Source organism: Lissotriton helveticus, chromosome 9 (assembly GCF_964261635.1).
Source record: "Lissotriton helveticus chromosome 9, aLisHel1.1, whole genome shotgun sequence".
Classification (NCBI taxonomy): domain Eukaryota; kingdom Metazoa; phylum Chordata; class Amphibia; order Caudata; family Salamandridae; genus Lissotriton; species Lissotriton helveticus.
The window spans coordinates 613038238-613064725 of NC_136070.1; the positions used below are offsets into that span (position 1 = coordinate 613038238).

The window sequence follows — 26488 nt, forward strand, 5'->3', positions numbered from 1 at the left end:
CAGCACTGTAACGGACCAGCACTTACAGTCCAAGCCACTGTGACGCCATCATTCTCTTTACAACAGTTTTTGTAATTAAAAAACAAGTGGCAGCAGGAAGGAGAATAAGAAAAGGTCTGCCTGTTTGTCAGACTATCTGGATACCCCTTCCTCTCTAGCCACAACTCCTCCCCGCCAACCAAGGCTTTATCTGCCAGTAAATGCGAACAGGGAGGCATTATTGCTTGGTCCACCGCTGTCTGGGAATCCTATTTTACGGCATAAAAAATGTTTTTGTATCTGAAGAATCACTTTTCTCAGTTATAATTTATTTTAGAAAATATACTTTCTGCCAAAAAAATTAACTGTTCGAGTAGCAAGTTATAACCAAAGTAAACTAGATCGCTCTGGTATTTCGCCTCTCTCGCTTTCTCGCTCCGCATAAGTTAGACTAGTAGACTTCGGTTAAAGTCGTACGCCATCTTCAGTTTCTTCTTGCCGCTGGACTGCATCCAGTGCTGAAAGAAGGTCTGGAGGTGATGGGACGGGCTGAATCCGTTCACTGGGATCGAGGTATCCGTCACCTGAAGACAAAGAATACAAGTGGCTGTTAGCTGTTGGGCATCAAAAGTTTTGATGAGAACAATTATGCAGTAAATGTTTGGCCTAGGTGCAATCCACTGGACCAGGATTAGATGATCAAGACACCTGACCTTTCTGCGCTGCGTGATAGGGAAAGGGCAGGAATGTGCTGTACTTATTGTAAGAAGCATAGCTGCCTTTTCCCAGCACTGATGCACAATGTGCTCCCTAGCGCCAATGCAGCCACTCTTGCACCATGGTGCAAGTGTGCTTGCGTTGTTAGAAGACTTGTTTTTGTGCAGGCGCGAGCACCTTCCTTCACAAAACCAATCCCCTGAGGCATTTTCCTAGTTCTATGTGTGGTGCAGAACACAGCATACATGGAAAGAGGAAAAAACGAGGAGGAATAAACATATTTCTCCTGGTTTCGCCTCAGCTGGGGAAGCGTAGCTGTTTTGACGCATTGCCAGGTCTACCACTTATGGTAAATCTAGGAATGCGTCAAAATCCATGGGTCTTGTGTGGAAACACCCACAGACCACCCATGGAAAGCATCCCTGGTGCAGGGTAAAGCAACACAGTGATTTGCGCTGCGTTACTCTGGATTTATCAAGCCACTCAGGGCCACGCAAAGTGGCTTGATAAATCGCACCTCAAGGGTTGTGTTGCTTTTGCACCCCACTGTGTGGTGCAGAAGCGAGACGACCCTTGATGAATATGGCCACTGACTCATAGGAAAACTGGAAGATTCCATCACTTTTTTGAAGAATGAATTGGTGAGTTAGCAAGTTTGGTGCAGCAGCTTTCTGTGCACAAATAACTAAGAAGCTGAAATACAACATATATTGAGAGGACGCAACCAGTAAGTGGGGTGCTGTGTAATAATGTAATAATCCTATTGTTATGCATGGCTCTCATAGAGAGCCTCTATCATTTATTTCAGTTTCTGAAGTCATAACTCTTTGCTATGACAACCAGTTTTGTTATCAACTGTTGTGATGTCATAGCAAGGAGTTATGACTTTCAGAAACTGAAATAAACGATAGAGACTCTCTATGAGAGCCATACATAACAGAACTAGTTACCAACTGTTGTGATATCATAAAGACCTTCCATGCCAAGTGAGGGGTTTTCTCTGAGAGCCTCTCAGTGCAGCTCCACTTGTCTGCTTTAATTGAAAGCAGAAAGCACAACTGAAGGAGGGGGAAGGAAGGCAGGGAAGGTAATGGGTTTCGGTTAAGGATCGCAAGGAGACATTTATTTTTTCACATTTGCATCAGCGAGGAAACAGCATGTTATGTATAGCTCTGCCGTTATCCTCTGTACAGTACTTGAAGGCGATACAGATGAGTTTGGGGGCCATCCATAACATAAAATTATAGATGGGTAAAAATTAAATTACAAGGATGTTTTTCACCTTGGATTTCTGAGTGACATCATAGACAACTCGAGCTTCACTCTCGTTATCCATTTGACGTCACTCAGAACCCCTCGGTGAAAAACATCCCCATAATTCACTGTTACCTATCTATAAATCGTTATGTTATGCATGGCTTTCATTGGAAACCTCTATCATGCACACCAGATTCAAACTCTGGTAATTAACTGCTATGGCGTAGCAACAGTGGAGAGGTGTGGTACAGCGGCCAGGGCATCTGACTTTGAAGCACAGGGCTCACGGTTCAAACCCTGGCGCCGGCGGCAGATCAGTCCAGCACCATGTGACTCTGGACAATAGCTCACTTAATTTCCACGATGGCCCCCAGTGCCTTGAGACCCGTAAGGGTGAGTAATTTGTGCTTTACAAATACTTGATTTACGATTTTAGGAGTTAATAACAAAACTTATTACTACATTCCAGGACAGGCTGCCAGGGCTGCTAGTCTGCTTTGACTGAAAGCATATGGACAGCTGCAGGAGTTGGAAGTAAGGCAGGGATGGTGGTGGGGGGTTTGTTAAGAATGGCAGGTATGTCGGATTTGGGGAGGGGAGAAAAAATTGGTGTGACTCTGGGATTGATGATCACTAAAAGTAATACAGTGCGTGATTGGGGACCTGAGGCAACGCCATCTCTAAAAGACTGGGAAAGAGATATGTACTGGTGTATGGTAGCCAAAAAGACTATCTGCGAAAACAGAGGCTGTCTCCAAAAGTGGGAAAGGGTATGGAATGAATGGAATGAATACAGACGCTTCCTCTGTAGTCCCCTGGTGGCCCAAGTGAGAAACTCTATATCTGATGATGAAGAGGAGTAGAGGAGAGTACACGAGGGAGGGTAATGAACAGACAGTGTATAAAATGGAATACGAAATGATCATGCCTTGTTGTAAGATGGCCTTGATACATAATGGTGTAATACAATTTATTGTGTGATGTACTATATTACATGTCCTTGCTCAATAAAAAGAACTTTAAAAAAAAGGATGGCAGGTAAGGTGTTTTTTCACAGGGGGGAGAGGTCAATCTACGTATGGCTCTCCCATTACTCCTTCACCTCAGCCTAGCAGTTATAAGCAGGGGCAGAGTATTTTTATGGATCATACATAACATTAAATTATAGGTGGGTAACTGTGAGTTACAGGATGTTTTTTTACCTCAGGGTTCTGAGTGAAATCACAACCAACTCTAGCTTCCCTCTCATTGTCTATTTGATGTAATTCAGAAACCCCTCACAGTTACCCACCTATAATTCTAGCTGTTAAGGGAAGCAATTGGCGTGAATACTAGATTAAAAATCTGGTTACTCACTACTTTGAGATCCAGCAATGAAAAATCAAAGTTTTACGCTACTATGATGTCACTCTGGGAAGATTTTCAGAGACCAGAGTGAAGCAGGGGATTGGCAGACGGCCCCTCTCTCTGGTTTCTGCATACACAAGAAAGGCCAGAGAATATTGGTGGTACTCTTTGTAATGATGAGAAGTCCACCCGAGATGTAGTATTTAAGAGATGCTTTAATCCAAGTTGTATAGAGAGACCCCACCAGGAGCATCCATCATGGTACTCAGCCCAACCAACTGTAATCTGTCAGGCAGATCACCAACATTCTGATAGATGCATCACATCAACATTCCAATTGAGGTAGAGAGGGATAGCATAGAGAATACCAAGATACTACACTCTTGTTTTGCCAACCACAGTTTCCCCTGTCAACTATATGGCAAACCATAGCAAGTCAATGGGAGAATTCAATCAGTGCTTACTGTGCATTGGGACTCAATGATGAGACTCAAGAAGCCTAATAATGGCCTGGGTTGCTTGTGTACCCATCTACAGGGGACATGACCTAGCAGTTGAGGTTGCACTTTTCCTATTGGATCAGGACAACCTCTGCTTTGTTTATGACTGGTGTCTCTATGGTTTGGTATGATGGGCAAAAAAATGATGAACTGAATAATTAACTAGGGCTGAAATTAATGCAAATATTCCATGAATATTTCTTTTGCTTTTTTACATAAGACAATCTTAGTGCGACAGGTATGTAGATATGTTGGTTCTGTGCTCACTGCCCATATTTTTTTTTTTTTTTGGGAGATTTATAGAGCGCATGGCTGCCCGAGAGCGTCCCAGCGCTAACAGAAATACACTGTGATCTCCAGAGGAGATCCATAGGCCTCTTTCTGCACTTCACTGAGGAGTGGCAAAACCAAGTTCGATATGCTTATTGCTGTTTCTCTGGAGTGGCACAGTGGGCAAAAAATGATGGACTGGAATGCGGCCCAAGTAAATATCAGTGTGTGAGGTTAATTCAAGCATAACATCCTTTTTAGGTCTCGCCTAGCACAGCGCGTATGCGCTGCTATAGGAGAGGGCCGCTTGGAATCAATTTAGACTTCCAAGAGACTTCTCCGTGTGGGTCGGCATCCTCTCATACATCCCATTGGCCTTTGTGTGTGGCTTTCAATAATGAAAGCACTGCAAATGGCCAAAGACGGGTGCATGTCCAGCCTTTTCTCGAAACTTTCACTCCCATGGCCTAGGGGTCTCGGGAGCGAGCAGCGGCGCTCATTGTGCCATCTGCATTCCTCCCTGATCGTTATTTGCTTCCTGCCGCGCCCATTTGCAGAGCAGACAATTATCACCTCGTCACTCGAAGGCTCCTCTTGTGTTGCTATCTTTTGATCTTCGGGTCTGCAACCTGATCTTTTCTGCTCCTTCCATGTTATTTTGGTATTTACTGTTGACCTAAAGATGGCTTGTTTTGGTTAGATCCTGTGTGTGTGTAGCTGTGCTTCCGAGCCCCCGAGGCGCTGTGAATAGACGGGATCCCAGGCCTATAGGAGAATGCAAAAAATGTGCTAAGTCTCAGTAATGGGGGTGTCGGCTAGGCCCGGAGCTCATGTACCCTATTCTCCCCAGTTTTAAAAGACTGATGGAACGCAGTAGAGAGAAAAACATTTTATATTTGTGATCAGCCAGCATGGGGTGCCTGGCTTCAGAGCTGTGAGGCTGGGACGTCTGTTGACAGAATCTAAAGTCCCTTTCCCTGCTTCATATGGGATGTTTGCCCCCTCCCAGCTACCCCCCATCGTCCAGCTGTGCCTTGGCAGGTGTGAAGTAAATCCGGCTTAGCACCCCTTGCGATGACTGACAGCCTTTGAAAGCGAAGTTAGGGGTGTTATTCAGGCACCCATGCTCGCATCTCAGCCTAACGCCTATCACGCTCATAACTGACAGTCCCTCAGTCTGGGACCCTCCAATAATTGACTGTTTCTGCAGAGAAGCTGCAGACCCTGCTCAGAGCTCTGTATTACCAGAAGGGTTGGCGCTGCAGCTGACGCGCGCTCCATGCGCCGGGTGTACACGTTCACGAGTCCCGCGGAGCCCCAGGGGTGAAGTGATGCTGTAACTGGCCCTGTTCGCACTCACTTCTCGCCGCAATAAACTGGCCGCACTTGTGAGCCGTCTGTGTGCGAGGATTTATGTCCTGGCCGCTGCACGTGGCCTCACTCGTGAGGCTCACACTGAGCAGGTGTGAGCGAATACTTCACAGCGCACTAAAGGTCAACTGTTGGGTTTGCAGTACTTCAGTTTACGTTTCTGTGTTCATTTTAGCTTTACACCGCCGTTAATGCTGGACTAAGCCTGTTTCTAAGCGCTCCCACGATACGAAGATGTTCGAAGAGAAGCACAAAGAGTTAAACTGAGGTGCCCATGTTCCACAATTTGCAGATGTGGGGTTGGACAGATTACAACTCTGGTTATTGAGCTGATAGACCTTGTCTACTCTTCACTTGTGCAGTGGTGCACCTGTGTAGCCTGATTACACCAATGAGTCAGAGTGCAGGCAGTAAACGGTAAAACTGTGTAAAAAACGAACGGATATTGTTAAGAGTGCACCAGACACCGACTCGATGAACCCATTCTACCAAGCTTCGGTCTGCGCCACAAAATTATGTTATTTGAGGCCTCAGCCTGATTTTGAGTCTGCTTGACAAGGGGCGGCCAGGGAACTTACTGGAAATGCATTTGTTTGCCCCCTATCTTGCCGTGTGATTGATTGGGATTACAGGATCTCACTTTGGGCAGTCATTCCTCCCCTCACCCCCCGGAAGCAGCAGTGTATTTCCAGTGCAGGCTCTCTCGCAACAAACTTGTTAACAGACAGGCAGCTGTCTCACGCTCCTCTAAAAAGGAGGTGGTTTAACAATTTCCCGCCCCCTGAAGACATTGACCTGCTCATTAGCTAGGCTGTGACAGATGAAATGACATTTTCATTGCTGGCTATCAAGCAAACAGAAGGATGTTATAATTCTTAGCTCTGTTATGGTTTCAAGTTCTGATAAAAAAAAATATATATATCCCATTGGGGTCTTTTGCACGTGTGGCTCGTGCGTTTCCTGCTGAACCCCTCATTTCCAGAGCATCACGTAGGTGTCTCTCATTCCCCCAAAGTAAAACACCGAGGTCTAGACATCGATATCGAAGCCAGACAACAAAATAAAGGATTATCCGGTTGGTGCCACATAGCCATCATCACTACTTCCGGGAACACGTTCTAAGATGACGGTTCAGCAATGACAGTGCAGTATCCATCATCTGCAGCATAGACTCGCGTCCAGGTACATCTTCGAGCCACCAAAATAGAAGGCAGAACTGCAAAGCTCGGGACAGGGGACACATAGCTTCACGTTTTCTCAAATGAATGAATGACAATGGCTACCCCAAACAAGCATTGTCATAGCCAATAGGTCTCGCCTTTGGGACCTTATACGTGTTTAGCCATGCAAAAGTTGATTTTGTTGCACTAAGGATATTGTGCTGCATAACTAAATACTTATAAGGTCCCAAAAGTGAGACCTATTGGTTATGCCAATGCTTGTTTTATATGGTGCCCACAACTAAATGAACTGTTGCTCAATAAAGGAATAACACATGAATAATAGTAGAATTATTTCCAGTCTAACCTGACCTATTTCAACAACTTTAGAAAATTAAAGGCTGAGTCCGCCTTGCCCAAACTCAAAACTTTCATGGACTCGAAGCCATTGGCTATCTGAAGCGTGTACATTATGCAAGTGAGGTAAACTAATGGCCTGCCCCTCTTCTTTTAAAACCCCACCCATCCACGATCAGTATCTTCAAGGCAAGATAATGCAGTAGTCTTAAAGTGCCACCTAAAAAAGGGTCAAAATGACAACAAAATAACCGAAAATGTCCTTTATATCAGTGTAATGACAGCACTTTGGGAGGTAAAATGCTATTTTGCCTTAAGAGCTGAAAATCCTTACACCGTTCCTTGCTCCACCCATCATCTGCAACACATCAAGGTGAGATGTCGCTCGATAAAGGTGGGTTGGAGGGCAGCAGCAGTCATTGTTCGTTAGATGCACCATGAACTGCATAGCCAGAGGCAGTCTGTAGCTTTGTGTGGCAAATCATATGTCCGTCTTCCATTCTGACAACGGTAAGTTAGTACCATTAGATCTGGTCACAGTAACACTTGTTATTTACAGAACGTCGAAACAGCAGAACAGTGCACTATATAATAAAGAATTTGTTACTTTATTCGCTTTCAATTGGCTCCCATAAATATCCTGCTAAGAACTGTCAATTTCCGTATTATCTGAATAAACCTCTTCTGTGTGAATCCCATAAACTTGTTTCTATGAGCAGTATTCCATTTGTGTGGATGAATAGCTTCTGAGAGGACCTCATAAATATCTTCCTAGGAATGGTCTAGTTCCCTATTTTCTATTAAATCCCATCTGGTCCGGGGAGTGGCCAAGATGGTGGCGGAGTAGGAGCTCCTCTCCTCTGCTCCATGCCTTGTCGCCTCAAAACACCTGTGTCTTCCTCATATCTAGGCAGCAAGCAGGAATCAGCTGGAGGCCCTCGCGGCCCTTACAAACATATCCAGAAGGTCTAACATACGCATCAAAGGGGTGTCTTGTGGGGCAGAGAAGGGGGGCATCCAGGACTATGTGAAAAGACGGTTTCATCATGTACTCCCTAGCCTGGCTGTAGAGGGAATCCAACTGGACAGGAGACCAGACATATTGACCTGTGTGCATCACTTCTACCAGAAGCTCCTCAGGACTTGTCGCCTGTCAAGCTTCAGAGATGAAGGCAACTCAAACCAGTCACCACCTTCCTGCAGGGCAAAGAAGTGAAATACTGGCGAGCCCACTATTTCCACTAGCTCTTCAATCGAAATAGGGAGGCATTCACCACCCGCACCCACATGGAGGTAGTATCGATATTGAAACTACTGGACATGGCAGAGACAGCATCCCCCGTGGGGTCTTGGCTGGGGAGGTAGGGGGCGACCGATCCCTGTGTCAGCCTGGTAGGTGGTCATTGTTACCTTCACAAGGCCCTCATCGAAGCCCTCCAAGGAGGAAATCTTGTGCAAGAGGAAATGGGTTTTTGACAAACTGCAGATTGATGATCCTGAGACTATGGGCTGATAGGCCCAACTCTGTCAGTGGCTGCGGAGGCGCCATCCTTACTGGCTGCATTGGACTTCTACAGAGATTGTGAGCAACCACAGTGAGGGGGCAGGTGACACACATCCATACAGGTAGTGGGGCGGCCGGGATGGAAAGAGGGGCATGGCTAATGTTGATATTGGTAAGACTGTTCATGGACACAATGGGCTGGTACTTCGGTGCGGTTTTCCATTTGGAAACTCCAGTTGAGGGGGAGGTGTCAAAGTTGCTGTTATTTTTGTTACAGGTTTGGTGGGAGCTGAGTGGACATTCCTGCACATAGTACAATCCTTAACAACCTCCATGCACTATCACCAGTAGGACCCGAGGGAAGATGAACAGCCCCACACATACGTCCGAGACCTTAAAACGAGTTTGAGATTAACGGTCAGTGAAGTTCCTTAGTTTCAATGTCTAGAGATGCATTAATGATACACGAACCAGGGCCTTTTAAAGCCCTGTGAAGGGCTCTCCCTTTAGATTTATGTGTCCGTTTGGAATATTGATTATGTGTAGAACACTGCGGCAGCTAATAGCGTGAATAGTAAGGGACTCTACTTCCCAGCGGCCTATCACGTAGTGACGCGCTTACGTAGTCGCGTCATGACGACCGCGTGAAGGTGGGTGTGCCCGGTATTTGTGTTAAAAAATGGAGCCGCCTGACGCGAGGCAGACTGCGCGGCGATCCAGGAGCAGGCACACTGAGAAGGGATTTCCTACGGAACAGAAGGAGGATTATTCTGCGGGCGAAGGGAAGGGGGCCGTATCTTTACTGCTTGGCAAATAGGGCGTAACGCCACACGATACTTGACTGGTTACGTCTGCAGGGGAAACCCTGTATGGAGGTACTGAAACGATTCTCTGACATCCAGCCTTGTTACGTTTTGCGGTTCCCCGCCCCAAGAGAACTTGGTATCTAGCCATCCCACAAGGTTCTTAGCTTGTTCACAGGGCGTGGTGGTGGGTCCCAGAGTCTGGGGCCACCCTGCCGATGACCACAATGATGGAGCTTTCGCTATCACAAGCACCTCGGTCTTGTTACCATCCAATTTCAGGCAGTTATTTGCCATCCAAGATGCCAGTTCTTGCAGGCACAAAACAAAATTGAAGGCTGCCGTATCCTGTGCCTGTGTAAGGGAAACCACCAGTTGAGTGTCATCGGCATAGGACACAACCGTGATTCCACATTTTTCTGCAATCTCAGCTAAAGGCGTGACGTAGAGATTGAACAGACTCGGGCTCAGGGTAGACCCCTGAGGCACCCCCTGTTTCAGTTTGATGACTTTGGAATAGTGGGATCCCTGTGTCACCTGAAAGCTGCGCTCAGACAAGAAGGATTCCATCCAACTCAGGGCACTACCTGACACACCTCCTTTCCTCAAACACTGCAGCAGGGTATGATGGGCAACCGTATTGAAAGCTGCACTTAAATCTAATAGAATGAAGGCCGCTGTCTGTACCACATCCACATATTTTCTAATGGTCTCTATTGAAAATAGCAGAGCCGATTCGGTAGAATAGAGGGCCCGAAAACCGGACTGGGTGGGGTGAAGGAGATTGTGTTTACAGATATGCGCTGTAAGTTGAATATTTACTACCTTCTCCGCAACTTTTGCGAAGTAAAGAAGCAAGAATATAGGACACAGATTATCTAGTTGGTCTAGACTAATGTGAGGTTTCTTAGGTAATGGAAGAACAACTGCTTCCTTCCATCTTTTTGGTACCGTTCCCGACATAAAGGACAGCTCCAAGAGTCGTCTGATGCAAGGCTCAAGAGTCTCAATACTCCCTCTAAGCACCTTAGGGGAGGCGGGATCTCTGGGGGAGCCTGACTTAACACTGATGATTATTTTGGTTAGAGCCTCTGGGGGGGAACAGTGAATTTATCAATACATTCTGTCTCTAGAATGTAAACCGCTTCTACCAAGGTCCCGTGGCCTAATCTAGCAGAGACAGGGAAGGTTGAGTAGATCTTCTCTGCTAAAAAATCAACCACATGATTGCATGACTCAGAGCCAACCACTGGTGCTACAGTTTTCGCTAGGGAGGATATTTCTTTATAGACCCTAAACAGTTCTTTCACTGAATTCTCAGCCGTCTCGATTCTTTCCTGATAATAAGATGCCTTAGCCTTTCTGATGAGCGCATAATAGCTCTTCAGGGTAGAAAAGTCTTTTCTCCACCGCCTTTCGAGGCGTTTACAATCTGCTTTGGCCGTTCTCAAGGCGGTGTTATACCAGGGGGCCGATTTCTGTCCTCTTCCCGACATTTTTAATGTCCAGGGAGCAGTGCTGTCCAATGCCTCCGTGATATGCCTATCCAAGGCTTCGCAAGCACATTCAGCATCCAAGCCGCCCGGCAGCCCACCCTGTAAGAGGGCATTATTAAAATTCTCCTGAGAGAAACCAGCCCTCTTTCTGTATGTTATTTCCGTCTTGGATTTCTCCTGTGCCTTTGGCCTGGGCAAGCTGGGCACTAAGAGTTTCTCATATCGAAGTGCTGGTTGTCTAAGACATTCCACCAAACTGGGTGGGAATCGAGTAGGGGGTCCAGGGGGTCTTTAGACCAGGAGCCCTTTCATGATGTAATTTGTGGCCGTCCTGGTATTCAAAAGACCAGCCTCACTTTCTGCAATATCAGCTGGCTCAAGAGAGCACTGGATGGTGTGCTTTAAAATAATCGCAATCTCCCCTCCTCTGCCGGAAGGCCTATCTACTCTGGTAATCCCATAACCACTGGGGAGTGCCTTGAGGATTTCTAGCGCTGAGTCTTCATCCAACCAGGTATCAGTAAGGAACAGCACATCTGCCTGACCATCTAGCAGATGGTCACAGATCTCCACTCTGTGTTTCCTCAATGACCTACAGTTCAGTAAGAAGAGGTTCAAAGAAGGGCCCTCCTCCCGATCCTTCACCCAAGCACACGACCTGAAGGAACAATAACTACACTCTCAGCTCTTGCTTCCTGCACTTCCGCAAGGCACTTAAAACCTACTTGTTTTCCCAAGCTTTCCAGTCTTAATCACCTCCTGGTTGTCCCGTCTTCTGGTAACTGTTTCAATTTCTTAGCGCCAGGAAGCCGCTTGGCCACAGAGCGCTTAATAAATATTTTAAACTTCAAACTTCTCTACCTCAATACTATGCCTACACGACTCGGCCATAACGGGGCAGAGTGCGTGAAGCTGTTGGGAGCTATAGTGTAATCTGACTCCAAAACCACATGGGGTTCTGGCTCCGGTCGGCCGCGGACGGGTGCAGATGGGCTTGCCTTTGGCATGCCAGCTGCGCGGCCGCTAAGACATGTTGCTTTTATGTGCGAGCTCTCCCTGCAGCGAGATTGCTGACTATTCGAAGCGGAAGTTCTTGGCTCTCCCTTCCCAGCCCTCCGCGCAACGGTACTAGTTACCGCGTCGGACCGAGTCGGGAAGGACCCGAGACTGAGCCCAGGCTTCCGCAAAAGGTGAGGATCACAAAGCACCCTTAGCGCTCCCTCCGCAAATAATAGCAATACAAGTTCACAGTTAAAAACGCTGAGTCCTGGAAATAATAAACTTTAAAAAGAAGTTGCCTTCACAGGTTGCACTGCAAAGCGGGTCGAGGGACACTGCCACTGCCCGTCTAACCGAATGTTGCCTGCCTTGTGGTAATGCGAGTGTAGGAACAGGAGCCTTGATCAGAATTGTGCAAGACGTTAGTCAAAGTTGCACTGAGATGGATCCAGCATCAGTGAGGACAATCAGGGCCACCTCTTCAGGCGCCGAGGTCAGCATTGAAGTTGACGTACATGGGCCTGGTGTGGGTAGAAGCGCCTGAAGCAGCATTGGAACTGGAGCAGAGGGCAGAAGTGGCTCGGAGGGTCCAGCTGGCGCCAAGGGCAAACCTACCGGCAGTAGTCCAAGTGGATTGCCTCTTGGCTCTGTGGGGCCTGAAGGTGTGCCAGAGGGAGTAGGTAGAGATTTGAAGAGCTGAAACAAAGCTGCGTGGAACTCTTTGATCTGATTCAGCATTGATGAAGGCCCCAGAATGTTGGGTTGTGCCAGAACCAACTGCTGAATCAGCTCCAAATTTAGACGATTTTGAGAGAGGGAGCAAGATGGTTGGTGCTGCCCATGCGCTTCATCAGAGGGTGGAAATGGGGTGAATGAGAGGAAGTCTGCTTTGAGTTTTTGTGTTTACTGGACGATTTGGAGTGCAATGAAGACTGGCGTCTATGGTGGCTCTGTCAACTCCAGGAACAGGAGCAAGAGCAGGATCGAGCTTTGGATTTTGAGCGGAACTTGAAGCAGCCCTGACACTGCATCTTCTTCTGCTTGGCAACAGAAAGTTTTGCCCCGCATTCCCTGATGGCCTTCAGGTTCATCGACACGCAGTCTCTGCAGGTCTTGGAGTCTTGGCCCAACCTCAGACACCACATGCCTTAAAAACCTGATGGCTTACGGGGTGACATCCCTTGCACATTGTGATAAATGTTTGAAGAAAAAACTTGAAAAACAGGCCTCTCAGAGATGAAAGCAGCTTCGGATCTGCATCTGGTGACAGAGAAAGAAAGGAACTGGACGTTAGCAGATGAGTGACCCCTATATAGGCCTGGCGCGTCACTTCCGGAGCGGAATGGCGTCCGTGCAAAGCCTCACAGCACCACCTTCCGGCACGCAGAAGTACTGTGGGAAAGTTTCTGGACCCAATCCGATGCCTGGGGAATATTCAAAACGTGAGGAATTTGCAGCTAGAAGTCTCTGTCAGAAACAACGGGTCAACTACAGGTTAAAGTGGGGAGGTGATTCAGTTCAGAAGTATTTATATAGCATGAGGAGGTTACCCAGTCCTGCTCTGTTATACCCTGCCCAGGCGGCACACCATACATTTGTGGCCACGAATTCTATACTCTGGCTTATGTTGAGTCCAGCCTGAACTTCTATTTTCTATCCTACCCACCTCTTCCCCTCTGGGTGTATAACTGAAAATGGGTTTCCAATTTCATTTTTTAGGTATATTGGGAAGGTAGTTTGGGACTGGCGTCAAAGATCTGCAGTGCAAAACCCCAATCCTGAAACCAAACAGAAAAAGTGCAATGATGCAGTGAACAAGTGCAGACGTAAGTCCAAGTATTATGTATGTCAAAATGAGTTAAAAACAGATAATCATGGTGCAGAGTTACAGCACTTAAGTTATTTCTCTAACAATCCATAACCATGGTGCCAATCTTTCAGCCCAATGAGTAAACAGCCGGGTTATTCTTCAGGACAGAAATACAGTCAAAAGCCACCAAACATTTCAGAAGTTAAATAAGGATGATGAAGGCAAACCATTGGTAAAGATTTATAGTGGGAAACTTCAATTCCGAATAGGGCTGGATGACTTTAAGGGGAGGCACAAGAAAATCCCTTAAAGGAGAGTCAAAAGACCTCCTTATACATCACCACTGCACCAAGACTAAATCAGACTGATGCAAAAATAGCAATGATAACCCTTTGGGGTAATTATGTTGCTGCTGTCGCCAAGCGCAGTATTATCCCAATTTAGGCTTATCCAATCAGGAATGTGCAATAGCATGGGGCAATTAACTTGGCTGCAAGTTATCCACAGTTATTAACAGATTATTACTGCCATCATTCTTCTGGTGTAATGGTCACAATGTTCTCATGAGCATATGTAGGAACTGTGTGGATAAGTAGAATTCAAGACATGTGTGTTAATCTATTTACTACAGTAGGATTGGATTTTTGAGAAGAGCCTTGGTGCCAAGTAGTGAAGGCAGCAGCAGCCACCACCACAGTGTCAGAGAGCACATGCTGTAGATCCATCTTTGTAGAAACTGTAGTGGGGATTTCCTGGTTAAAATACTCCTCTTATTCACTAGACAGCGGCCCTAAGCCACAGCATCTGCCCCAATAACCAACATCCCCTCACCTTGCTCAGTGAAACTCATCTGGCCCAACTAGATATACCAACTACTCTGATGCAGACAGCTGCCATTACAATGGCATTTCTGAAGTTTGAGGTCAGCCAGCTACAATTTGGATAGTACTTATATCAGAATCCAAAAATGGACAGGCAAGGTAGGCTGAGATGCACATGTCTTCTCCATGTGGGAATGGCATGTACGGGATGCATGACGATTAAAGCAAATCTTTTACCAGATGAACGAGGATTATGTCTGATAGACATCATCACAAAAGCCTCACAGAAAGCATGTCTCTCTGATTGCGGTTGTATGTATGTATGTATGTATGTATTTGCATACTCATATAGCGCTACACTGTCACCCCGAGGGTATCCTGGCGCTTTGACTCAGCATAGCCGAAACCACCGATGCACAAATCACACTGCTCTTGGAAATAGGTGGGTTTTCAAACCTCTCTTAAAGGTTAGAAATTCACCCTGACTCCTCAGCAATATCGGGAGAGAATTCCAAAGTCTAGCAGCCGCAAAACTAAACGACCGACCTCCCATCCTTACCCTCTGGACTCTGGGAACCGTCACCAGACACGCAGAGGAAGAGCGTAGGCTCCGAGAGGTAGAGTACCATGAAAATAAGTTCTGCAGCAAAACTGGACCCTGTCCATGCAAGGCTCTAAAAACCAGACAGGATGCTTTAAAAAGGATCCGTTGATGAACAGGCAACCAGTGTAGATCCAATAGTGCCGTGGTGGAAGAGGCAGTGCGCGGGCGAGAAAGTGCCAGCTTGGCCGCCATATTTTGTACCCGCTGCAACTTGCCCACCAGCGTTCTAGGCACCTCCAGAAGCAGTGCGTTGCAATAATCCAGTCTGCTTAGGATGATACCCCGCACTACCTCTGGCCTAGCCTGCGCTGGGAGCAATGGTAGGACTTTATGTAGCATCCGAAGCAGCATCATACAGGTGGCTACGGTTTTATTAACGAAAATGTCCAGTTGCAGATTGGGGCCAAACATGACCCCCAAATTACGAGCAGATTCTGCTACAGTCACTGCCCCAGAAAAAGAGAAAGGCCAGAAATCATCTGGCAGTGAGCGCGGGACACGATCATTGGAGCAGTGCAGCACCTCCGTTTTTGACCCATTAAACTGGAGGGAGTTGGAACGAAGCCAATCCGCTGTAGCTGTCATACAGCGGTGAAATGTCTCTAAGGAGACGGCGTCTTTGCCCTCCAGAGAAAAGACCAATTGGGTATCATCGGCGTAATTAAGCACCGAAATACCGAAGGAACTTATCAATTGGATCAGAGGGCGGAGGTACAGATTGAATAATATAGGACTGATGGCGAGCCCTGGGGCACCCCCTGCCCAACTTTCCGCACATCCGACCTAAAAGGCGGCAATGCCACCACCTGCTGCCTGTTGTTGAGATACGAGACTAACTAGTCCCTTTCCAACCCCGTGACCCCGATCTCCTCCAGCCTTCCGATAAGGGTGGAGTGGCTGACCGTGTCGAACGCGGCCGACATGTCGAGCAGCACTAGAAAGGCTGCCCGACCCGTGTCGACCCGCGAACGAATATTGTCCAGCACGACCACCAGCACAGACTCTGTCCCATGCGCTGGCCGGAAACCAAACTGGGCCACATCCAACCAAGTGTTATCCTCTAAGAATCTGGATAGAGATCGGGTAACCAGCTTCTCCATGATCTTAACCGGGAAAGGGAGCAAGGAAATGGGCCTGTAATTTGACAAGCAGGTGGGATCGAGTGTGGGTTTCTTCAGGAGGGGTGAGACCACTGCCAACTCTCCGGGACAGTCGCGGTCACAAACGACTGATGGCAGATGGAATACAGTGGCGGGAGTGGATCCAGCGGGGAGCCTGATGACACAGTCTGCGCCAGTTTGCAAAACTCATCAAAAGGAGGAAGAGAAAAACGACTCAGCTGGGGTCGACTGGGAGGTTCATCCGGAGCTCCCAGACTGAGGGGGGAGCGACTCAACTGGGGTCGACTGGAAGGTTCTTCCAGAGCTCCCAGACTAAGGGGGGGAACAACTCAACTGGGGTCGACTGGAAGATTCTTCCGGAGCTCCCAAACTGAGAGGAGAGCAACTCAGCTGGGGTCGACTGGAAGGTGCTTCCGGAGCTCCCAGACTGGGAGGGGAGCAACTCAGCTGGGGACGACTGGAAGGTGCTTCCGGAGCTCCCAGACTGAGAGAAAAACAACTCAGCTGGGGTCGACTGGAAGATTTATCCGGAGCTCCCAACTGGGAACAGCATGGAGGATCCTCTGGAGCACCCCGACTAAATAGATTATCCGATGAAGCTGACATAGGCGGGGCCGATCCAGCAAGTCCGCTCAGGATAGTGGCGATCTTGTCCTCAAAGGCGGCTGCCAGAGAGTCGCATAAGGCCTGTGAGACTGGAATATTATTCATGGCACCAGTCGGGTGGGAAAGATCGTTCACAATCCTAAACAAGGTCTGTGACTTGTTGGTCGCCTGATTCAGCATATCCTCCAGGTAGACTGCTTTTGCACACTTGACCTGTGCTTTATATTCCTGTAGTGCCAGCCTAAAGGTAGCTTTTGCTGCATCTAAATAGTGCTTCCTCCAGGCCCTCTCTGCCCGCTTGCATCTCAGCTTCCATTGCAAGAGGTCGTTGGTGTACCAAGGCATAGCTCGGTTCTGTCTGTCCCTTGATCTGCGCAGTGGGGCCACCTTGTCCAAGGAGTTGGATATTTTTCGACACAGGCTGGCGTAGCTATCATCAACACTACCTCCCAGTATAAATCCTTCAGGGAGTAGAGTAGGCAGAACTGGAGATTTTAGGAGTCTAGACCAAGGTCTGCCCATTTTGGTGTGTCTCAGCCCTGTATCACTCAAAGAAATCGCCGGTAGATAGAGATAGAAGGAGACAAGTGCATGATCCGTCCAGCATTGGGGCATGATGTCATTCACCACTACCTGCTGAGCGTCAGCAAAAACCAGGTCCAGGACGTGACCCTTCAAATGGGTAGCAGAAAGGACCAGCTGTTGCAACTGGATATTGCTACAGGCCTGGCAGAGATCATTATAGGCAGTATCCAAAGGCCCATTCGGCCACAGATTAAAATCTCCCACAACTAGCAGTCTGGTATGGGAGTTAGAGAGGTCATAGATGAGATCAATAAAGTCCGGCAGAGTTGATGGTACATTACCCGGCGGTCTATGACAGAGAACCCCTGAATGTAACGTTCTCTCCTGCCCTTTAAAGGAGAAGCCCATGAACTCAAAGCCCGGTACCTCCTTGATCTCTAACTGCGAGAGTGCTAAGGTTTCCCTGAAGATGAATCCTATTCCGCCACCTCTGTTCTTCAAGCGAGGAGTATGCCTAATTTTATAACCCGAAGGGCAGGCCAAGCCCAGTTCTACCTCACTGTCCGCCCGTGTCCAGGTTTCCGTGAGTAAAAGCACATCCAGTCCACAGGACTCAATGAGAAGAACAATCTCCGTATGGTGCTTACAAAGGGACCGTACATTGAGTAAGCCACATAAAAGCTGCTCCGGCTTATCAGTAAGAATATCCTGCTGAGTACAGGGTATCTGGTCTGGCCAAAACTGCAAAAGTTCTGCCCTAGAATAGACTATGCGTGGAATGGTCAGAAGGGCAGAATAGCAGGCCATAGGCGCGTCCGTTGCGCGAACGGGCGCAAACGGGCTTACCTCTAGCGCACCTCCGGCGCGCCTACGTCGCGCCCGCTGTGCGCCAATGCTGCGCGCTTGAGAGGTGGCCATCTTAAGTACCGGAGTATCGCGGGAGTCCTGTGAGGGCAAGCCACTGGCCCCTCACACAAGATGGCGCCTAGAGATAGTGTAGACCTCCTAAAAGCCCAACCCAATATGGCGGCCAAAAGCGGCGCGTTCCTAATGAGCCCCCAAGCTATCCCTCTGTCCCAACAAGTGTGGGTGCCAAAACTATTAACGTGCGGGTAACTTCTATCTAAAGATACCCCAGACACAAGAGATAGAGCATCAGCGTTCTAAGCGCGAGCAGCGCGAGACGAATTAGTGCCAAATACCGTTGATGCCAAACAAGTTATTAAAATATATAAAACACAGCGGATGGTAGCAATATGCGTAGCGCGTCGCGTAGCAGGCTAGTAAGTCTACTAGTCTTGTGAAAAAGAATAGTAGTAATTTCAGAAGGTGTGTCAATCATTTCACTTTGGATGACCAAATAATACTGGATATGAACTCAAGTGTGGGTGAACATTTTAGCTACCTAGTGGAAATCTGTTGATTTGGAGAGCTGCAATACTTAAACTCAACAAAGAGAAGATCTAGAGTAACAGAATTGGGCATCTCACTGAATCATGTGAGCTTTGGTGAATGCCCATGATTTGTGTCTGTGAGTGGCCAGAGGGGTCCTATGTAGCCTCTAGAGAGATAGGAAAGGGACCGAGGGAAATAAGAACCTGCTTGAAGTTGATACCTACTTCCACAGCACTGATGCCTTTGCAAAGATGCTAAAGCAGAATGCACAGTGGTTGTTCAAAGTACTAGATGGCCTGCGAGACAAGACCGTATAACATTGCTAGACAAGAAACAGTTCTGTTTCTTCAGTATCAAGCTGCCCATCATACCATAAGCAACACCTAAATTAAAATGCATCCTCTGAAAGTGGTTGCACAACGAAACTGGCCAGGCCTCATCAGCCTGAAACGGTTGCAGAACTGTCCTGAGTAATGTCCACAGCTAGCCCTCTCAATCGGATGCTCCCTCACCTGACAAGGGCCTCCAGCGAGGATAGAGAGGAAGAATGTGAACCTAATATAACTGACGTATTACAATGTGCCCCCTATGGACTTTGCTTGCCCCTGTGCTGGACAACGTTTTTGCATGCTCATTGACCATCTGACTAGTACACAAGTGCTGGCATTTGCTGCCCCTGCCAGCCCTTTTCATTCTAGATCAGCTGCAGCCTTATTGGCTATGAGACATGCTGTCCAAAGGCAGATGATGTGGCCTAATAGCAAGAGTGGTCTACCTCGAAACTGGGGGAACGAGGTCCGAGTCTTGGCAGGCCTGTTCAACATCCTGTGATTCTGGGCAAATCACTGAATCTCCCCGTGCCTAAATAAAATGAATGTGTCCGTCTGTAACGCAACTGGTGCTCATGTAAAGCTAACTTTGCGTCGAGTTCGCGCTATATAACCCCCACCCCCCCAAAAAAGCGGTAGGTAGAGATGCATGGTCCACTGTTTATGCTAGCTCTGTGTCCGTTTAACTAACCAGTACACAAACCTGGGTTTCACTTCCTCAAGTATTCTGATTATGTACACAGTGCTTGGTTCACCTTGCCCATGTGCTTACGTGAGCCAGGCTGAATGCAACAGTACATTGGTGCCTATGGACATATGACTTTCAGCTTCAGTACTGCCTAGAAGGATGACACAGGTGCTCCACGAATGACCCACTCCCCTGATCTTGGATGGACATTTGTTGGAGTGAAAGCTTTCCATAAGGCTACCAGAGACAACATACCTTTGTTTAATCACCTGACTGCAGTGGAATGCTTGTGAGTCAGCCTTAAAGACATACCTGTGGCACATGATAGAATATACAATAATATATAGATATAATCCGTTAATGTCACAAACCTAAACATGCAATCTTCCCCTAACTAATCTTTTAGGCAATCAATAAGCTCAGTAGAGAGACCATGGCACATCAGCCAATTCGAATTAAAACAGGGTTAAAAAAAAAAAAAAAACCGTTTGAATTGTCAACTGCTGTGCAAACCCAGATCAAGTTTGATTCTATGGGACTTAGTCAAATTTGTTATTCAAAGTGACATCGGCTAGCAAGGGCCAGAGAACACTAATAATTCCACACCTACTAGAGGTTTTTTTTGTTCCAAGAATACTGTGAGACGGCGCGCAATCTCTGGATGATAATAATGGACAGTTACGGAACAAAAAGGCATTTTATCATTTGTGAAGAAACATTAAAGACATCATTGCAATGACGAATCTTCCTAGCCATCAGCTCACAATGTCACACCGACAGCAGTGGGCCAATGGATGCCATACTAATCAGCTGTCTCTGTATGAAACACACAGCCATCCCACAGAAAACACAAAGTAATTCCTCAGGAAAATCCTAGGCCTACCAGGCGAAAGCCAAAAACCACCCACTGTTGCCATGTTCACCTATGAGAGTGTTTTATGAGTACGACGACTTCTTATGGTGGAATATACCGATATAAGGAGGAAGGTTTTGAAAGTATTATATGAATAAATGCACATGTAGAACAACTCTATAGAGCCCGTTGGCAGTAGATGGGAGTACTTGATTGGCCACCATAGGCAAAACTGAAGTGGATGCAGCATGTAACCGCAGGCAGGGTCAGACTGGCCTACTGGAAAATCTGACAGAGCCTGAAAAGGCAACCTTACCGGGAAACGCCTGAAACAACGTGGGCAGAGCCACGCATCAAGTTTCCCCACAAACGTAACCATGCTTGCCTGAAGCACTTATCTGCCTTAACCACGCACATACGTGGTTACGGCAGATAGCGGTCTAGTGTTCAGGATGGGCAGGGACAAGAAGAGGAAACGTCAGAACAGAACGCTCCGGACGCAGACAGGTCAGTTGGACTGGGTTTGGGGTGGAGTAGTTTTTAGGAGTAGAGGTAGTTTTAGGCAGGGCACAAGTCCTAAAAAAAGAAGTGGGGGGACGCTGTCACCAGAAGTGACTTCACGACAGGAAGTGACGTCACGAAAGGTGGCTTGCCCCATCGGGCTCATTGCCTCCCCTCGCTCACCCCTTAGATGCGATTGCATCTGAGAAGTTAGCCCGCGAGCAGCGTGCTGTCAGCTCCGAGCTCCTCGTCCCAGAGAGGCCAAAGAGTGAAGTCCAGCTATTTGGCAGGGGGGGGCGGGGGGGGGCGGCGTCCACCCAGTAAAATAAGTGGGGGATGCCGTCTACCCGCGTGGTACCCTGACTCGAGCCCTGGTTTTAGGGCTCGGGGCGGGGGGTGGGGTCGGGAAGTTTTTTTTTTATAAAACTTTTATTTTGCAATATATCAGTTGAAAATAGAAGGGGGGGTAGACAGTAAGAGGGGAAACAGAAAGGAAAAAGAAAGATAGGCGACATGCCGCCATAAAACCCCACACAGGGGGTGCAAAAAAGGGGGGAGAGGGGCTCATCCAAAGAGGAAGGGCGGTATGGTTCCATAGTCCGCAGGCAATGAGAAGCTCAAGTCCAGTATAGGCACCCTCAGGTCGACAAGACCGCCCGAACTCCGCTCACGGCCCAGTGGCCCTCCCAAAGCATAGCTAGTCGCCGCGAGAGAGCAGCAAGGAGGAAGAACTAAAGACACTTACCCCAACTCCCCCCCACCCTCGTCCCTCCCCAACATCACCCTCCCCCCAGTGGCGGCGACCAACAAACATACCAAACAATTCAGACATCCTGGAAATCAAATTTGGAAAAGATGGAGAGACCGCAGCGTTGACGGGCATACAGCCGAGGGCAAACCTCGGGACAGAAATCGCACAAGTGAGCCCCAATTGTACATGAAATTCTTGTAGTTCCCCAGGAAGATGTCAGAGAGGCGTTCCATGCTCAACAGACGCCACAGTCGAGCATGCCACAAGGAAATAGCCGGGGTAGATGGGGACTTCCACGCTGCCGCCAGAGTCACCTTGGCCGCACCCAAACACAACCACATGACACGCTTATCCGCCCTGGTCTGGTATTCAAGCAGTGGATCCCTAAGCCCTAATAGGACAAAGTCCATGGAATTCGGAACCGGATAACCCAAAATGTCTCCAATGTGGGACAGAATCTCAGCCCAGAACGGCTGAATGGAGAGGCAATCCCACCATATATGCTTAAAGTCTCCCAGCATCCCACAGCCCCGCCAGCACCTATCCGAGGTGGCCGGGAATATGCGGTGTAATTTGGCGGGGTACATGTACCAATCAAAGACGAGTTTCATATGTGCTTCTCTGAGGTCAGTAGAGTGATTGTTCGCTGTCACATCTCTCCATAGGGCCCGCCATTCGTTGGCAGAGATGTCCCTCCCCAGAGTGGATTCCCAATGGTCTTGATAACGAGGACGTGGAGACACGGCAGTATCTAATAACAATTTGTACAGGAAAGAAATCGTACCCCTCATGGTAGAAGTGCGAAGAAGGAAGGACTCAAATTGTGACAAGGGTCTGGTGGCTGCATCTACCACGGCAGGCGATGTCGCCCAATGTAGGAGTTGGAGATGCCGAAAGCGTTCCGTCGGGAGGATATCGTAGTCCCTCATACAGTTGTGGAAAGTGAGGGGTTCGGCGCCATGGAACAGGTGGGTGAGGGCCCTACAGCCCCCTTTCCTCCAAGCGTCGAAGGGACCCTCCGCGAGGGCCGGGGGGAAGGCCGGATTGAAGTGAATCGGGGTGAATGGGGACGGGAACGTGGTCCAACGGTCGTCACCGCTTACCGTGTCCCACACCTTCAGCACCGTACTCGTGGGGGTGCTAATGTAAGCATTCTTGGGGCGGTCTGCCTTAGGCTTCCAGACCAGATCCCAGATGGAGCGGCCCGCAATGCTACGATCCATGTGGAGCCAATGTTTTTCCGACTCCTGTTGGGACCACTCCACGATGACCCTCAGTTGAGCAGCCTTGTAATACAAATGCATGTCTGGGAAGCCTACCCCCCCTTCCAAGCGTGGGCGCCTCAGGACGTGGAATGGAAGTCGTGCTCGGCCTCCCTGCCAGACAAACCGTAGCATCATGGTCTTCAATCGGCGGAAGTAGTCTAGCCCTACCGGAATAGGCAAGGCCTGAAATAAATACAACAGTTTGGGAAGGAGCACCATTTTAAGGGCGTGGATCCTGCCTAGCCACGAGATGAATTTAGGCTTCCAACGATCCAGCTCAGTCCGTATCGAGGAAAGCATCGGAGGGAAATTAGCGTGGAACAGGGCATTCACGGAGGAAGTCAACCGCACGCCCAGGTAGAGCAAGGATTCCGTCGCCCAAGCTAGCGGAGTGAGCTGCCTGGTCATTTGTGCCTCCCCGGCCGAGAGGGTCAGGTTCAGGATGAAGGATTTATCAAAATTAACCTTAAATCCCGCGACTTCCTCGTAGGCAGAGAGCACAGAGTGGACATGCGGCAGCGACAGCGCCGGCTCCTTGATAGACAGTAAGACATCGTCCGCAAAGAGCGAGATTTTGTGCTGCTCGCCCGTAAAGGGAAGTCCCAGAATCCTCTCGTTGTCTCGCACCGCTAACGCCAATGGCTCAATGCTAAGAGCAAAGAGAAGGGGCGAGAGGGGGCATCCCTGGCGCGTCCCTCGGGAGTGGCGAAAACTCGCGGATCTATGGCCATTGATAAGTACACGGGATGTGGGCCCACTGTAATTGGCCTCAATCATCCTCACGAAAGAAGGCGAGAAGCCGAAGGCCAATAGCGTCTGGTGCAGAAACCCCCAGTCGACGCGGTCGAAAGCCTTCTCTGCGTCGAGCCCTACTAACACCGCGGGTATGCGAAAACGCTCCGCCTTTTCGATGAGGTGTATGACGCGACGTAGGTTATCGTGGGTCTGTCTGCCCTTAATAAATCCCGATTGATCAGGATGGATCAGGGCAGGCATCAGATCCTGCATCCTGCCCGCCAATATAGAAGAATACAGTTTGGCGTCCAGGTTGAGAAGTGCTATCGGGCGGTAGGACGTACAAAAAGCAGGATCCTTCCCCGGTTTGGGAATAACACTGATCAAAGCCTCAGCCATAGAATCCGTGGTCCTGCCGTCAATCGCCATTGCGTTGAAGAGGGAGACCAGGTAGTCGCACACTTCAGAGGCAAACGTTTTGTAAAAAAGGGCCGTGTAGCCGTCAGGCCCGGGGGCCTTGTGCAGCTTCAGGCCCTTAATGGCATCCAAGACTTCCTCCCGAGTGATGGGGGAGGATAGGGACTCGTTCCACTCCCTAGAGACCTGCGGGAGAGATAGGCCTTCCAGGAATCTGGATTGTGCGTCAGGATCGAGAGCATCGCTTGAGTAGAGTGCCGCATAAAAGCGCCCGAAAATGGCCGCTTTGTCCGCGTCTCTATGCAGAACAGAGCCCGCAGGATCACGAATGCCCCCGATATATTCCTTCTCGCGTTTGTCCCGGAGTTGCCGGGCAAGATGGCGCCCGATCTTGTTGCCCTGGGAGTAGGAGGTGCGTCGAAGTCGCAAAAGAGTGAATTCCGCCCTGTTATTATAATGGGCCCTCAGTTTCCCTCGGACCGCCGTCAGGGGGCGAAGGGTCACCCTGGAGGGGTTCGCCTTGTGGGCCTGCTCTAAGGTAGCCAACTCCAATTCCAGAGCCTCCCTCTCTTCGCGCCTTAGCTTGTTCAGATTTGCGTTGAGGGCGAGGCACGTGCCCCGTAAGGAGGCCTTGCACGCATCCCACGTGGTATACACCGACGTGTCCGACGGCGGGTTAAGGAGGAAAAAATCACCAATTGCCTTGCGTAGGGTCTTACACGACACCTCATCTCGCACTAGCGCTGCCGGGAAATACCACTTGCGCCAACCATCCCCCCCGGCGGCCCAGTGCAGTCCCAGAACCACAAGGCTATGATCCGATAACGAGAGTGGAAAAATGCTAGCTAATTGTACGTCCCCTCGAAGGGCCTGACTCAGCAAGATATAATCAATGCGGGAGTACGAGTGGTGTACGTTGGAAAAAAAGGTGTAATCTCTGGTCTGCGTGTGGAGAAAGCGCCAACTGTCGATCAGTCCCAGGTCTCCCAACTGCCTTTTAGTATCGTCTGAGAAGACGCCAGTGTCTGCCCTGCGGCCTCCAGAGCTATCCAGGCCCCTGTCCCACACCATATTGAAATCGCCTAGCAAAAGTAAATGACCCTCCACAAAGTCCCCCATCTTGTCCAACAGATCCTGCAGAAAGCTATTCTGTCCCGCATTAGGGGCATACAACACAGCAAAGGTACACAAGCGCCCCCGTAACAATCCCTTCACCAATAGCCACCGGCCGTCCCTATCCACACTCATTCCCATGGGCTGAAAATGCAGGGAAGCCCGAAAGAGTAGGGCTACCCCCCTGTGCTTTGTGGCCGCAGAGGCCCTATAGATAAGGGGGAACTGCCGATGTCGAAGCCTCAACTCATCCCTCCTAGCCAGGTGGGTCTCCTGGAGAGCCACCACATCCAAATGGTGATCTAGGATGTACTTCCAGAGTTTCTGTCTCTTCTGCGGAGAGTTAAGACCCTTCACATTCCATGTTCCTATGCTGACAGGCATAAGGGATTATACAGACTCCACGCCATGCTCACAGCCAAACAGCCACGGCGCTCGCACCGGACCCACACGCGCTCCTCAAGCCAAGCCCAGGGGAGGTAGATAAACACGGGGACCCTAGGGAAGAACCCCAGCCCCAACCAACCCAGAAGGCCCGCCCGGTCATTCCGCAAGCCCCGTGAGGTATCCATAGTCCCAGGTAACGCAAGGATCAACAAAGGCGGTTCCCCAAGCCATACACAAATCACAAAAAAAACCATCGACCAAGGCCCTCTCCACACACACTCGTCACACAACGTCGCCGCCACTCCTCGAACTTCCCTCCCCAACCCAAAACATCCCGCCACGACACCCATGTTCAGAGCGCCAACAATCCCACCCCTACCCCCCCCCAAGAACAAAGAATAACAAAATGCAACTCAATGCACTGAACCTGAACCACGCAGTCTTCAGTTCCAGAAGGTCCAGGTCCAAAAGTTCCCCGCTGGTCCGGGGTTGGGGCAGGGGGGACCACCTGGGGACCCCCAGGTCCAAGTTCCGGGGTGTCTTCTCCAAAAGTACCATAGTACCCCAGGGACCTCAGGCCAAGAGCCCCTCCGACGCCACTCCATAAGACCGGGGTCACGCTGCTCCAGAGCTCGTCTGAGAATCCGTCATAGTGGCGGAGGCCACCGAAGCCACCGCCTCCCCCCTCTCCTGCTCACTAGCTGCCGGATCCGGCCGCCGCCGCTCCGGGGACGGGCCCACCCTGCGCCACGAGGAAGAACGACGCCGTCTCCGGAATGTGGAGCCCCGCGGCTCCTGCGACGGCTC

General features: G+C 49.2%; 1 protein-coding gene across 1 annotated transcript in view; it reads right to left on the reverse strand.

The window, feature by feature from the left end:
* Positions 1-287: 287 nt before the first annotated feature.
* LOC144781680 (uncharacterized) overlaps positions 288-26488 on the reverse strand; it is a 253397-nt gene continuing 227196 nt past the window's right edge. The window contains exon 6 of the mRNA XM_078660653.1: positions 288-563. Within this exon, the coding sequence (XP_078516779.1) occupies positions 426-563 (138 nt within the window). The 3' untranslated portion in view covers positions 288-425. The remainder of the gene's footprint in view (positions 564-26488) is intronic.